This window comes from Spermophilus citellus, assembly GCF_964194105.1.
Source record: "Spermophilus citellus genome assembly, chromosome: 9".
Classification (NCBI taxonomy): domain Eukaryota; kingdom Metazoa; phylum Chordata; class Mammalia; order Rodentia; family Sciuridae; genus Spermophilus; species Spermophilus citellus.
The window spans coordinates 115,958,442-115,972,361 of NC_138191.1; the positions used below are offsets into that span (position 1 = coordinate 115,958,442).

The window sequence follows — 13,920 nt, forward strand, 5'->3', positions numbered from 1 at the left end:
CTTTTGTTTTAAATGTTCTTGTATGACTATGCTTTGGTCATACTCTTCTGCCAGGTGTTTTAAGGCCAAGTTGGTCAAAATTGACCTTGTTCTTATCTGTACTTAGGGTCAGCTGGGAATCCTCAGAGGTTGATCTTGGGAATGTGTGAGAAACCTCCTGGCTTCTTTAGCTTTCCTCTACCAGTCATGCCATCTGTCAGGATTGGTCAGGGTCTTGCTGACCATACATGGCTTCCTTTTGAAGTATCAGGGACATTTCCCTGTCCAGTGACCTTCCTCTTTGTATTATGTGCACTGTTCTCTGGCTTCCTGCTCTCTAGTATCCTCTTGATCCCCCTGGTTGGGTGACTCACCAGAGTTGCAGGCCCTTAGCAGGGTCCAGTCATTCTCTAGGTCCTAGCTGACCTTAGAGAGCAAGGGCCCTTGGCCCTTTTACTTCCTTGACTTTGATTTCCAAGTTTTTGGTTTTAAACATTCAGCAAGCCAATTTCACCAGTCTTAAAGTGGGAGTAACAGTTTATAACTGCAATATCTATAATTTTGCAGTTACCCTTTTCATTTAGTTGGGGTCAGTATTAGTCCTAGAAGTCAGAATTATATTCTATCTGTCCTGTGTGTGATGATTTATTATCTTAAATTAGAGCAGGTTAATTTTTTTAAAACCTCTATTACAAACCTAAGTACTTTTTACAATTAACCTTTTACTTGTGTTTTGTATTATATATCCTGTTTGAGATCACACTAATCGTCACCCCCCTGCAAAAAAACACTATCTTTTTTTTAAATTTTTTTTTTGGTCTTAAAAAGGGGAGACCATGTAGAGAGACAGCATGCCTTTATTTTATTTGTTTATTTTTATGTGGTGCTGAGGTTTGAACCCAGTGCCTCGCACATGCAAGGCAAGATCTCTGCCACTGAGCTATAGCCTCAGCCCGCAAAAAACTATCTTTTGATCACAATTTTTTTTTTTTAAAGAGAGAGTGAGAGAGAGAGAGAGAATTTTTAATATTTATTTTTTAGTTCTCGGCGGACACAACATCTTTGTTGGTATGTGGTGCTGAGGATCGAACCCGGGCCGCACGCATGCCAGGCGAGCGCGCTACCGCTTGAGCCACATCCCCAGCCCCACAAATTTATTTTTATTTTTGGTACTAGGGATTGAACTCAATGGTACTTGACCACTGAGCCACATTCCTAGTCCAATTTAGAGACAGGGCCTCACTGAGTTGTTTAGTGCCTCACCGTTGCCTAGGCTGGCTTTGAACTCACAATTCTCCTATCTTTTCCTGAGCTGCTGGGATTACATGTGTGTGCCACCATGCCCGGCTTGAACACAACTTTAAGTAAGCTTAATTCTAGCCAACCTCAGAGCCATCTCTTTTTAAAAAATATTTATTTTTTTAAAGTATTTATTTTTTTAGTTGTAGTTAGACACAATGCCTTTATTTTATTTATTTTATGTGGTGCTGAGGATTGAACCCAGGGCCTCATATGCAAGGCGAATGTTCTACTGCTGAGCCACAACCTCAGCACTCAGAGCCATCTTAATATGGAAAAGGATGAGAGGCAGAGCCTCAACTGAGGTGAGACTGACCTCTTAACAAATCTTTAAAAAGTATTTTACTTCTGAATCTGATCTTTGCCCCTCTTAAAAATATTATTCTACGAAGTTCTCAAATATTATTTCCTGAGTATCTGAATATCAGTTAACATAATACAACATTCATCTGAAATACAGTCAAATTCTAAGAGTTCTTAACCCATTTTGTAGGGAAAAAAAATGACAATGTTTTCATGTTCCACATTGTCAGCCTTTGAACAAACCAAGTTTTCCATTTTATTCATTTATGTATTTCAAAAATACATTTGATTTCCCATTCCAGTGAAAGGGGTAACACAAAATTTTATACATAACTTATTGACAAGAGGTTACCTTTATCCCTGGAGAGAGTTGGATAATCTGACATACACGAGAAACTGTGCCTTAATATTTTCTTCTCCCAGGTTGCATTCCAGGGGGTGGAGTACAGGAAATTTTTTAGCCTGAACTGTTTCCCTTATTATCACAATGCTATCAACTTTAAATGAGTTCCTCACTGCTGGTTGTACCCAGGGGCTCCTTTGGGGCCTTTTCTTTCATTAGACATATTGATATTCAGTGGGGGAGGCCCTTTCTATCCTTTTCTTTAGGCTTCCTTGAAGATCCCTTTTCAGAGGTAACCAACAAAACAGATTTGCTTTAGTTTCTGGATTTGTTTATTTACTTTTCTGGGTTCAGTAATTTATCCTGCCGGCATTTAATTTGATGGGATACTGTACAGCAAGAATTGTTCTTCCCCAGTGATAACGTGTTCCCTGGCCAGATTAGATGTCCTGTCAGATCTTAAAAAGGGGAGACCATTCCTGTCTTCAGGTCATACACTAACAGTGCTGGGATGTACTGCCAGCAGCCTCCACACACCCGACCCCATGGGCAAAAGGACTGGAAGGCCAGGCACAGGCCAGGTTTTCTTTGCCTATTTTTCTACAAACCAGGCAGCTTTCCTGGGATTTTTTCCCTTTAGCCCAGAGCTTGTGTCTCTGCTCCACAACAAGATGCTCTGCAGCTTCCTGGGCCAGGATGAGAAACAGTGCTGTACTGGGTTGAAAGGATTTAAATCTTTTTAAAACCCTTTCTTGTATAATAATTCAGAAAAAAACATTTAAAGGCCACATTGTATTACAGGAAAACATCTTCCTCTTAGGCTTATATGTATAGGTGGCCCATATAGCCAAGCTCCCTTCCCAAAAGAATACAGGTAAGATTAATGTAGCATGGCCCATGTCTTAAAGGACCAGTAACAGGGAAAAAACAAACAACAACAACAAACCACAGAGACAACCAGAAAGGAAACCCCCAAACCATGATCAACACCCTTTTGTGTGTTGGGGGGGGAGGTGCGGTGGGTACCAAGGATTGAACCTACGGGCATTTAATCACTGAGTCACATCCTCAGCCCTTTTTATATTTTATTTTGACATAGGTTCTCAGTTGCTTAGGGCCTTGCTAAATTGCTGAGGTTGGCTTTGAACTTGCAATACTCCTCCCTCAGTCTCTTGAGCTGTTGGGATTACAGGCATGAGCCATTGTACCCAGGTTATAGAAACCTTTAAATTAATACAAACCTGCATATTCAGAATTTCTTCTTGCTTTACCTCTGACAGACCAACTCCAACTGCAAGATAATATTGTATAATTCAGAAAGCCGTTCAAGGGTCAGATAATTATAGTAGAACATTTTCTTTTTCATAGGTTTATACATATAGGTGGCCCTTTCTTCCACTTTACCTCTCACAGACCAACTCCAACTGCAAGATTGTACAAAAAAGAAACAGGTGACCAGAGGGGATACCCTAAACCATGGCCATTAGACCTTTAAACAGAACAGCCAAGATCTTTCCCAGGAGACTTCCTATAGGATCAGCACAGCACTGCCCATGTCTTAAAATGAGCAGTCACATATGCAAACAAAAGCAGACAACCAGAAGGAATTCCCAAACGCAAGGCCAACAAACAAACCTAGAATAGACCAGAATAGAGTAAAAAAAAAAAAAAAATTCTTGGTGTGTATATTACTGGAAATCAAACCCAGGACCGTATGCATGCAAGGCAAGCACTCTACCAACTGAGCTATATCCCCAGCCCTCTCTGTTTTTGAATCCTGCTTACCCATGGTTCCTACATCAGTGGTACCACAGATGTTCCCACAAAGACATACCAGATGTATGGAATCAAGAGTCTGGGTGTGCACATGTGGGGACTTAACAGATGGCCAAGGGTGTGTTCAGTTTCCTTTTTCTCAAAGTGGACCAAGATGGAGCAACCTATACCATACAGGGGGAGAAGGTGGGATTTCCCCAAAGGGGCTTTGACAGCTGCTGGGATAGTTCCTCAGTTCCTCCCTCTACTCATAGGAATAGCTTCTCTGGTTCAAACTGAGGCAAACTCACGTGTCCCGTAATTCTCAACAAGTTGGCTAGCCAATTTGCATCCTCAACATGAAAGTGAGTTTGCTTGGAGTGCCAGACCTGCTCAAGAAAGCCAGGGCAGGGGCTGCTGTCAAATCCTACCTGGGGTGCTAAATTTGTTACCAAAAGCTCAGTCCTTGTCCCCAATCCCAATTCAATAATGAGGACATGGTTTTGAGAAAGGGAAAAAGAAGTTTTGTTGTTTTGCTAGAAAAGGAAAAAGAAGTTTTGTTGTTTTGCTAGAAAAGGAAAAACGGGATTCCTGTCCCAGAAGCTATGATTCTGCCCATCAGAGACTTTAGAGAGCTGTGAATCAAGCCAGGTGCAATGGTACATGCCTGTAATCCCAGCAGCTCAAGAGGCTGAAGCCAGAGGATTACAAGTTCAAAGCCAATTTAGCAAGACCCTAAGCAACTTGGTGAGACCCTGTCTCAAAAAAAAAAAAAAAAAAAAAAAATTAAAGGGCTGGAGAAGTGGCTCCATGGTTAAGCACCCCTGGGTTCAATCCCTGGTTACCCCCAAACTCCCAAAAATCCTCCTGAGCTTAGAGAAGAGAGGTTAAGAAGGAGAAGACCAGGGAGAAGAAGATCAGGGATGAGAAGATTAGGAATGAGCAACTACATATCAGTTTTAGAGCAGTAAAGCTTAAAGTGGACCACTGTCAGCAACTTGGGAGGCTGAGGCAGAATAATTACAAATTTCAGCAATTTAATAAGACCCTGTCTCAAAATAAAAATTAAAAAGTGCTGGGGATGGGCTGGGGATGTGGCTCAAGCGGTAGTGCGCTTGCCTGGCATGCGTGCGGCCCGGGTTCGATCCTCAGCACCACATACCAACAAAGATGTTGTGTCCGCCGAGAACTAAAAAATAAATATTAAAAATTCTCTCTCTCTCTCTCTCCTCTCTCACTTTCTAAAAAAAAAAAAAAAAAAGTGCTGGGGATGAAGCTCAGTGGTAAACTGCCCCTGAGTTCAATCACCAGTACAGTTTTTTTTAAAATATTTTTTTAGTTGTCAATGGACTTTATTTATTTATATGGGTGCTGAGAAGTGAACCCAGTGCCTCACACATGCTAGGCAAGCGCTCTACCACTGATCCACAACCCCAGCCCACCAGCACAATTTAATAAAAAAATGATAATAAAAAGGCTAATGATGTAACTCAGTACTAGTATCCCCTGAGTTCAATCTCTAGTACTGTAAGACAAACAAATGTAATTATACAATACAAATTATATTTCTTTTTTATTTATATTTTATTGTGTTTTAATGTAAACTTCAGAATTTAATTTGTTTTAAAATATAATGAAGATATTAAATACAAGGAAAATGTGTATGTCAGCCTTTTAATGTGGAGTTGGCATTCTTTATTTACTTTTTTTTTTTTTTTTTTTTTTAGAAATTTTTTTTTTAATATTTATTTTTTAGTTTTCGGCGGACACAACATCTTTGTTTGTATGTGGTGCTGAGGGTCGAACCCAGGCCGCACGCATTCGAGGCGAGCGCGCTACCGCTTGAGCCACATCCCCAGCCCCTACTTTTCTTTTTAAAGAGAGAGTGAGAGAGGAGAGAGAGAGAAAGAATTTTTAATATTTATTTTATTTTTTTAGTTCTCGGGGGACACAACATCTTTGTTGGTATGTGGTGCTGAGGATCGAACCCGGGCCGCACGCATGCCAGGCGAGCGCGCTACCGCTGGAGCCACATCCCCAGCCCTACTTTTTTTTTTTTTTTTTTTTGCTGTACTGTAAATTGAACCCAAGGGCACTCTACCACTGAGGTATATCCCCATCCCTTTTTATATTGAAACAGGGTATCACTAAATAGTTGAGGCTGGCCTCAAACTTGGAATCCTATTGCCTCAGCCTCTAGCGTTATGGGGATTACAGGTGCCACTATACCTGGCTAGAGTCAACTTTCTCAACCCAGCAACAGCAATGAACATTTTGATTATTTTTAGTTTACTTATTGAAATGGTTATATTGGTTCTTTTTTTTTTTAAAGAGAGAGTGAGAGAGAGAATTTTTAATATTTATTTTTTAGTTCTCGGCGGACACAACATCTTTGTTGGTATGTGGTACTGAGGATTGAACCCGGGCCGCACGCATGCCAGGCGAGCGCGCTACCGCTTGAGCCACATCCCCAGCCCAAAATGGTTATATTGGTTCTTATCAAACTCTTCTGCTAATTTTGGATGCATGTCTTAGCCTAGAGAACAGATTTTCCCTCATTGCAAAGCTTATTGCTTGAATGGGAACTGAACCTTATTCTCACATGAATACCCTAATTAGAAATATCTCCACATTTTTTCTCACCCTATGACATACCACTTTGCTAATCAGCTTTCCATTGCTGTGACAAAATGCCTGAGAAAATCAGCTTAAAGGAGGAAAGGTTTATTTTGGCTCACTATTTCGGAGTTTTCATTTCGTGGTTATTTGGCTCAGTTGTTTCTGGGCCTAGTGAGGCGGAACATGATGGTGGGAAGCATGTGGTGGAACAAAGCTGCTCACCTCATGGCAACAAGGAAGCAAAGAGAGGCAGAGGAGCTGGGGATACAGCTCAGTTGATAGAGTGCTTGCCTAGTATGCACAAGGCCCTAGGCTCAATGCCCAGCACAAAAACAAAAACAAAAACAAAAACAAACAAACAAAAAAAACCTAGCAAAAACAGGCAGAGTATGCTATACCATAATTTTTAAGGTGACCTAGTTCCTCCCACTAGGTCCTACCTCCTAAAGTTTCTACCACCTTTCATTAGTGCCACAAGCTAGGGACCAACCCTTCCACATGTAAACGTTTAGAGGACATTCCAGATCCAAACTCCAACAACTCTGATCTTGACTTCCCTGTCCTTATTGACTTCTGAGCTGCCTTTCTCATTCCTCATAAAGTAGGAGTAGTAAACCCACCGCTGAGGAAGCTGCAGGGATGGGCTTGGCTGTGAGTGTTGAGCAGAGGGCTTATGTGGTGCCTATGGGGGCAGCTGCCTCAGCTCTAGCCCTTTATGGTAGTTTAAAAACAAGACAAGTGCTGCAGTTTTTCAAAACATCCCAGAAATCTCAGATTTGGCTGGGGCGATACTGGGCATTGAACTCAGGGGGCACTTAACCACTGGGCCACATCCCCAGCCCTATTTTGTATTTTATTTAGAGACAGGGTCTCACTGAGTTGCTTAGCGCCTCGCTTTTGCTGAGGCTGACTCTGAACTCAGGATCCTCCTGTCTCAGCCTCCAGAGTCATTGGGATTACAGGTATGTGCCACTGTGCCTAACTAGTTTTTTTTTTTGGTTTTTTTTTTTTTTTGTTTTTTTTTTTGAAGGTGAAAGCTTCTAGGGCTGGGGCTGTAGCTCAGTGGTAAAGTTCTTGCCTCACATGTATGAGGCACTGGGTTCAATCCTCAGCACCCATAAAAATAAATAAAGATCCTGTGTGTGTTCATCTACAACTAAATATATTTTTTTAAAAAAAAAGATGAAAGCTTCCAATATTTTGGAGAAAAACACCATGGGTCATCACAGTGAGGGGCAACCAAATCATGTGTGAACTAAATCAGGTCTACTGGGAAGCCTCGCTAAACATTTCAGCCAGTAGTGTTTCTCTAAATTATTCCTGTCTAGTTAGCGTTAAAGATTTGCCATCTTTCTCAATTTTATAATTATTGAATGTTTGCTTGTTTTGTCCTTCTGAACAGAAAGAAAACTCCCAGATGGCATATAACAAATGGTTATTGACTACTTCATGATCGATGGGTTTGAACATTTTAGGACCATGTAAAACTCTCGAGGCAGAGACTAAAGATCAACTTCTGGAGCAAATCTCAAGATCATAAGAATCTCAAGTTACAAGCCACAGTTTCTGACCTTGCTATGCTAAAGCTGGACTTACCTCCTTAACTACTTGTATATGGGTATTAGTGATTTCTTTGTAACTATACAGGTATACATATCTCTGATCCAGTCATATGCTTTTCTGATTGAGATGGTGGTCTCACTATGTGGCCCAAACTGGTCTCAAACTCCTTGGCTAAAATAAAGTTCCCATCTCAGCTTCCTGAATAGCTAAGCCTAGAAGTAATATTTTTTGAACAGCTTAGCTTGCTGAAAAAGACAGGATTCCCCCCCGCCCCCCGCAAGAATTGAATTCAGGGCCACTCAACCACTGAGCCACATCCCCAGCCCGATTTTGTATTTTATTAGAAATGGGGTCTCTCACTGAGTTGCTTAGCACCTTGCCTTTGCTGAGGCTGACTTTGAACTCATGATCCTCCTTTCTCAGCCTCCCAGGCTGCTGGGATTACAGGTGTGCACTACTGCACATAGCAAGATGGAATTTTTTTGTTGTAACAGTTGATAGTTTGTTTAGTCTAAATGATCCAAGTCATACCTTCTGGCTCTGCACACCTGTTCTAAAATTATAGCTATTGCCATGTTATACATGTGTACCATATAAAATGATAGCATGATTTTTATAGAAAGTAATAATAGTGGTATTTATCCCCTAAGTAGCTGTGTGTTCTCTCTTACCAATTCTCTTTCTACTGGGGCTTTGGAAATGGAATGTTCCAAGAGAGCAGATCTACCCTCCTTAAGGTGGGAGAAAGTTATTTTGAACTAAGAATGGGCTTATCTCCCTGATTCTGTCCAATAAAAGCCCTGAATGACACCGGGCATGGTGGTGCACACTTGTAATCCCAAAGGCTCTGGAGGCTGAGATTGGATGATGGCAAGTTCAAAGCCAGTCTTGGTAACTCAGCAAGCCCTACTCAACTTAGTGAGACCCTGTCTCTAAATAAAAAAAAAAAAAAAAAAAAAAAAAGGCTGGGGATGTGGCTTAGAGGTTAAGCCCCTGAGTTTAATGCCCAATTAAAAAAAAAAAAAAAAAAAAAGCCCTGAATGGTATCAACAGTACCAACTTTGCCTCAGTGAGACTATGAGACTGAGAATTTAGTATCCTCGCCTGAGAAACCTAGAAGTTGGAAAAAATAGCCTCTTAAGCTCCTTCCAAAGCAAACATATTTGGTTGGTTGTTTCTGGGTACTGGGTATTGAACCCAGGGACATTCAACCAAAGCTATAACCCCAGCCCTTCTTATTTTTTGTCCTGAGACAGGGTCTCACTAAGTTGCTGAGGTTGGCTTTTAGACCCCGAAACTCAGGAAGATTAGGATAATTCCTCCTAACCATAAAATCTGTAAGAATTTGTGGTTAAGAATCCAATTAGAACCAGTCAGCATGCTGTCCCTCTCTCTGACAGGATCCACTTTTTCCCTTGAGAGTGTCCCCTTTCCCTTTTCCTATCCCTCCAACAAAATCATACTTGTTATTCTGAAGATATGTCAAAAATCTTCTGACTTGATTGCAAAAATCGGGGGGGGGGGGCGGTGTCTTTGCATTGCCTCAGTCTTCCAAAAGCCCCCAGCCCTGTAACCCACACTTTAGACTTCTGGATAGATTGCCGCATGCAATTTTGTAAGTCCATGCCTGTAGTCACAATTCCCATTCTGAGTTCCAGGAACCCTAAGGCATAAAGGAACTGGCTTCAGGTTATTTTACATACCTTCTTTGAGCCTTCCGGCTTCAGTGGTCTGTTTCAGTGACACTTAACCCAGGTCTTCCTTCTTCCAAAGCCCTTGCCAATATATTCCTTAGGGAGATGATACTTTATGTTTTAATGTCTATGTTCCATGTTACTCATATCTGGCATTAGCACCCTTTTATTTGCTACTTTCCCCCCACCCCACAACAAAAACTCCTGGGCTCAAGTGATCTTCCTGTTTCAGCTCTCTGACGAGTTTTTCTTAATTACACTGATCAAATCCCCCTATGCATTGTTATACTAGTCTAATTAGATGTATTTTCCACTCTTCAAGGCATACCAGAAAAATTTTAAAAATTAAATATATTTTTTAAAAAATCATCAGTTATTGGGCTGGGGATATAGTTCAGTTGGTAAAGTGTTTGCCTCACATGCACAAGGCCCTGGGTTCAATCCTAAGCACCACAAAAATATAAATAAATAAATAAATTTTAAATATCAGGAGTTCTTTGCATGCTGTGTTCACTTTTTTCCTCTTTATGTTTTTATAGCTGTAAATGGATACAATACCTTTATTTTATTTATTTGTCTTTATATGGTGCTAAGGTTCGAACCAGGGCCTCACACATGCTAGGAAAGCGCTCTACCACTGAGCTACACCCCCAGCCTCTATGTTCACTTTTGTATGAACATAAAGTTAACAAATGTTACACAGTCCCTGCCCAAATTATTTGAATTCCATGCAGGGATCTGGGTGCCTGGAGGTTGATACCAATAGTGGACACTAGGTTATTTGTGGAATGAACAATGGAGATATTTGGTACTTTCTATGGTATACAGACCCAGCTGGAATATAAAAGTTCCTCCAGGACTTCATTTCATTCCTCTGCTAAACATGTGGTAGGGATTCCAAAACTAGGTGTACAAGCCTCACATTCCAACAGGTGGGTATTGACATGTGTGTTCCATATAAAGGTAGGAACTAGAGCCTCTGTTTGCGGTTCTATTTTTTTAATACTTATTTTTTTTTGTTTTAGGTGGACACAATATTTTTATATTTATGTGGTGCTGAGAATCAAACTCAGTACCTCATTCATGCTAGGTGAGAACTCTATCACTGTGCTACAACCTCAGGCCCTGCTTGTGGTTCTTTCCTGTAAAGAACCACAAGCAGGTGGTGGCACATGCCTGTAATCCCAGCGGGTTGGGAGGCTGAGGCAGGAGGATCAAAGCTAGCCTCAACAAAAGCGAGGCCCTAAGCAATTCAGTAAATAAAATACAAAACATAGGACTGGGGATGTGGTTCAGTGGTCGAGTGCCCCTGAGTTCAATCCCTGCTACCTCTCTCAACCCCCTCAAAAAGAGTGTGACCCCAAAAAGGAAAGGGAGAGAGACGGGGGGTGGGTGCAGGGGAGGAAAGAAAGAAACAGAGCAAAGGCAGGCATTCTGAGTAAACTCAAAGATAGTCGAAGAGCTGGCCCTGCCCAAGTCCGCAAGCAAAGGGATGGAAGCCCTAGAGTCCGGCTGGGCAGGGAATCTCGCGGCTCCTATTGGCTGGACTGGAGACTTAATTGCTCTTAATTGGCCATTGCCGGGAAGCGTCGCAGGCTGTGGATCGGGTTTCTGCTGTACTGGGGGATTCCTGGGAGCAAGTGACCGAGTAGTGTCACACAGCTCGCAACAGCACGACCTAACATATCACCAAATAGCTTTTAAAGCGCAGGAAGAGCTAAGCGAGGCTAGCTAGCTCTCCGCAGGAGAGGGCTGCTAGGCACCAGCCACCTTGTCCGAGGTCCCTGACGACCAAGTCGTTGGCGTGGTTTGTGGGACAGTCGTTAACTTCTCAAGCCTCCGCTTCTCCTGTTTTATTATTGTTTCAATTTTATTGATTGGTAATGAGGTGGAACACAGGAGCGCTTTATTACTGAGTACATCCCCAGTCTTTTTTAAATTTTGAGGCAGGGTCTTGCTAAATTTCTGAGGCTGGCCTCAATTTTGCAATCCTCCCGCTTTAGACTCCGAAGTCGCCAGGATTACAGGCGTTAGACACGGCGCCTTACTTCACCAGTTCTAAAAAGGAGACGGCGCTGAAGTCTAATCTGTAGCTTATAAACATGGGCTTTTTATTAGAGGAACCCAAGAAAAATTTCTCTTCCCCACCCCAAACCGAGATTTAGGGGTGTCTGGTAGGCCGCAGGCCTGCTGGACTGTGCGTGAATTTCCAGGAAAACTAGTTGTGGGGGAGAGCAAGACTGAAAGGTTCCTGTCGTTCTTCTGGTGGAGTATTCGCTGGAAATAAGACATCAAGCTGTGCTGGCTGGTCACTCGCCCTAGCTACGGGTTGGGGGTTGCGGGGACAGATTTTCACTTCATTAGCATGGACCCAAAATATTGGACGGTCTGGTGCGAAAGTTTCATAGTGTATCTTCCACTGCCCGCGCTTGTTATGGGTCTCCTCCCTCCCGACAGAGAAAAAAGTTTAAGTCAAATCAATACACAATAAAAGGCACGGTATCTGTATTTTATTTCAGCATTTTTGAATTATGCAAGAAAGTCCCATTTCGTCATTGGAATTATTATTATTATTATTTTTGTAGGAGACTCAATGAATACACTTGTCATGTATGGCCTGCAAATGTAGTTCTTAAATGATTATGGTCATGTTTTAAGTTATTTTGAAAGCTTTATTTAAAAAAAATATTTTTAGTTGTAGATGAGCACAATATCATTATTTATTTGTTTAAATGTGGTGCTGAGGATGGAACCCAGAGCCTCACATACGTGCTAGGTAAGCGCTCTACCGCTGAGCCACAACCCCAACCCTTTTTTTAAGGGTGATAACTGAAGTAAAGGGAAGAAGAAAATGGCTTTTGTTTCCAAAGTTTTCTATAGGCTTTTAAAAATAACACAGCTTTTTTTAAAATAGTAAATCTAAGAAGACATCTTTAGAATTTTTATTTATACCTTTATTCCATTCAATTATTTTTATATGGTGCTGAGAATCGAACTCAGGGCCCCACACATGCTAGGCAAGCGCACTACAGCTGAGCCACAATCCCAGCCCTAAAATAACATCTCTTTTTGCAGAGCACGGTGGTGCATACCTGTAATTCCAGAGACTTAAGGCTTAGACACTGGGACATCAAACTGACCTTGGCAACCTGGTGAGACCCTGACTCAAGCCAAAAAACTGGGGATGTAGCTCAGTGGTAAACCTTCAGTTTCAAACAAAACAGAACAAAACAAATAAAAAATTAAATTAAAAAGCATATCTTAATATTGTCCTATCTTTCTAGTACTTCTTTTTTTTTTTTTTTTTTGTATTGGAGATTGAGCCCAGGGGTGCTTAACCTCTGAGCAACACCCCCAGTCCTCTTTATTTTTTGAGATAGGGTTTTGCTAAATTGTTGAGGCTGAACTTGAACTTGGGATTCTCTTGCTTCAGCCTCCCCAGTCGCTGGGATTGCAGGTATTCACCACCGCAGGCAGCTAGTATTACACTTTACTGGAATAAAATTGATTCAGTGCATTATTTTACGGAATGCTAATGTGTATCAATTGAGCTTCATGGTGCTTGAAGAGTGTTCTGCTTCCTTTCTTTTAAAAGAAACTAAAGCAAATTTCAGATATTGTATTTCAACCACATACTCATAATATAGTTCTTTTATTAGTTTTAAGTGAATTCCCAGAGTGTGACACCCATGATTAAATAAAATGCAAATATATTCCCGAGTAAAAATGGGCCACTTTTAGATGTCCTACTAGAATGTTGATTATCTGATCCTCTTAATAACTCAGAGAACATACACAGTGGCTTGAAATGTCACAAAAATTATATGTATTTTATTACTATTATTTTCTTTTTGCAGTACTGGAGATGGACCCAGTGAATGCCAGGCAAGCATTGTACCACTAAAAAACACTCCCAGCCTGCATTTTGTATTTTATTTTTTGGCTTGAACCCAAGGGACTTTACTGCAGAACATCCCCTGACCTTTTCTTTTCTTTTTTTTCTTTAACTTGAGGCAGGGTCTACTTAGTTACTGAGGGCCTAAATTGCTGAGGCTAGCCTTGAACTTGACATTGTTCTGCCTCAGTTTGGGATTACAGGCATGTGTCACTGTGCCAGGCCCATGCATCTGTGTTTTTTATTTTATTTTTATAATTTTAATATTTATTTATTTTTAGTTTTCGGCGGATACAACATCTTTGTTGGTATATGGTGCTGAGGATCGAACCTGGGCCGCACGCATGCCAGGCGAGCGCGCTACCTCTTGAGCCACATCCCCAGCCCTCATCTGTGTTTTTTAAATATTCCCTTATGTGATAGGATTGAGACCCTGTGGACAGGAAGAATCAGATGGTCCTACTGCCCCT

General features: G+C 41.4%; 2 protein-coding genes across 3 annotated transcripts in view; one reads left to right on the plus strand and one right to left on the minus strand.

The window, feature by feature from the left end:
- Nucleotides 1-13,920, plus strand: part of ZBTB8OS (zinc finger and BTB domain containing 8 opposite strand) — a 40,665-nt gene that overhangs the window by 22,433 nt on the left and 4,312 nt on the right. The window lies entirely within an intron of this gene.
- Nucleotides 1,133-13,920, minus strand: part of ZBTB8A (zinc finger and BTB domain containing 8A) — a 66,062-nt gene continuing 53,274 nt past the window's right edge. Inside the window, exons 6-7 of one of the 2 annotated variants that reach the window (XM_081305115.1) lie at nt 3,166-3,215; nt 1,133-2,638 (exon numbers count right to left, since the gene is read on the minus strand). In XM_081305115.1, the coding sequence (XP_081161241.1) occupies nt 3,192-3,215 (24 nt within the window). In that variant the 3' untranslated portion in view covers nt 1,133-2,638; nt 3,166-3,191. Of the gene's footprint in view, nt 3,216-13,920 lie in introns of both variants that reach the window. The other variant, XM_081305114.1, reaches the window with a different exon arrangement.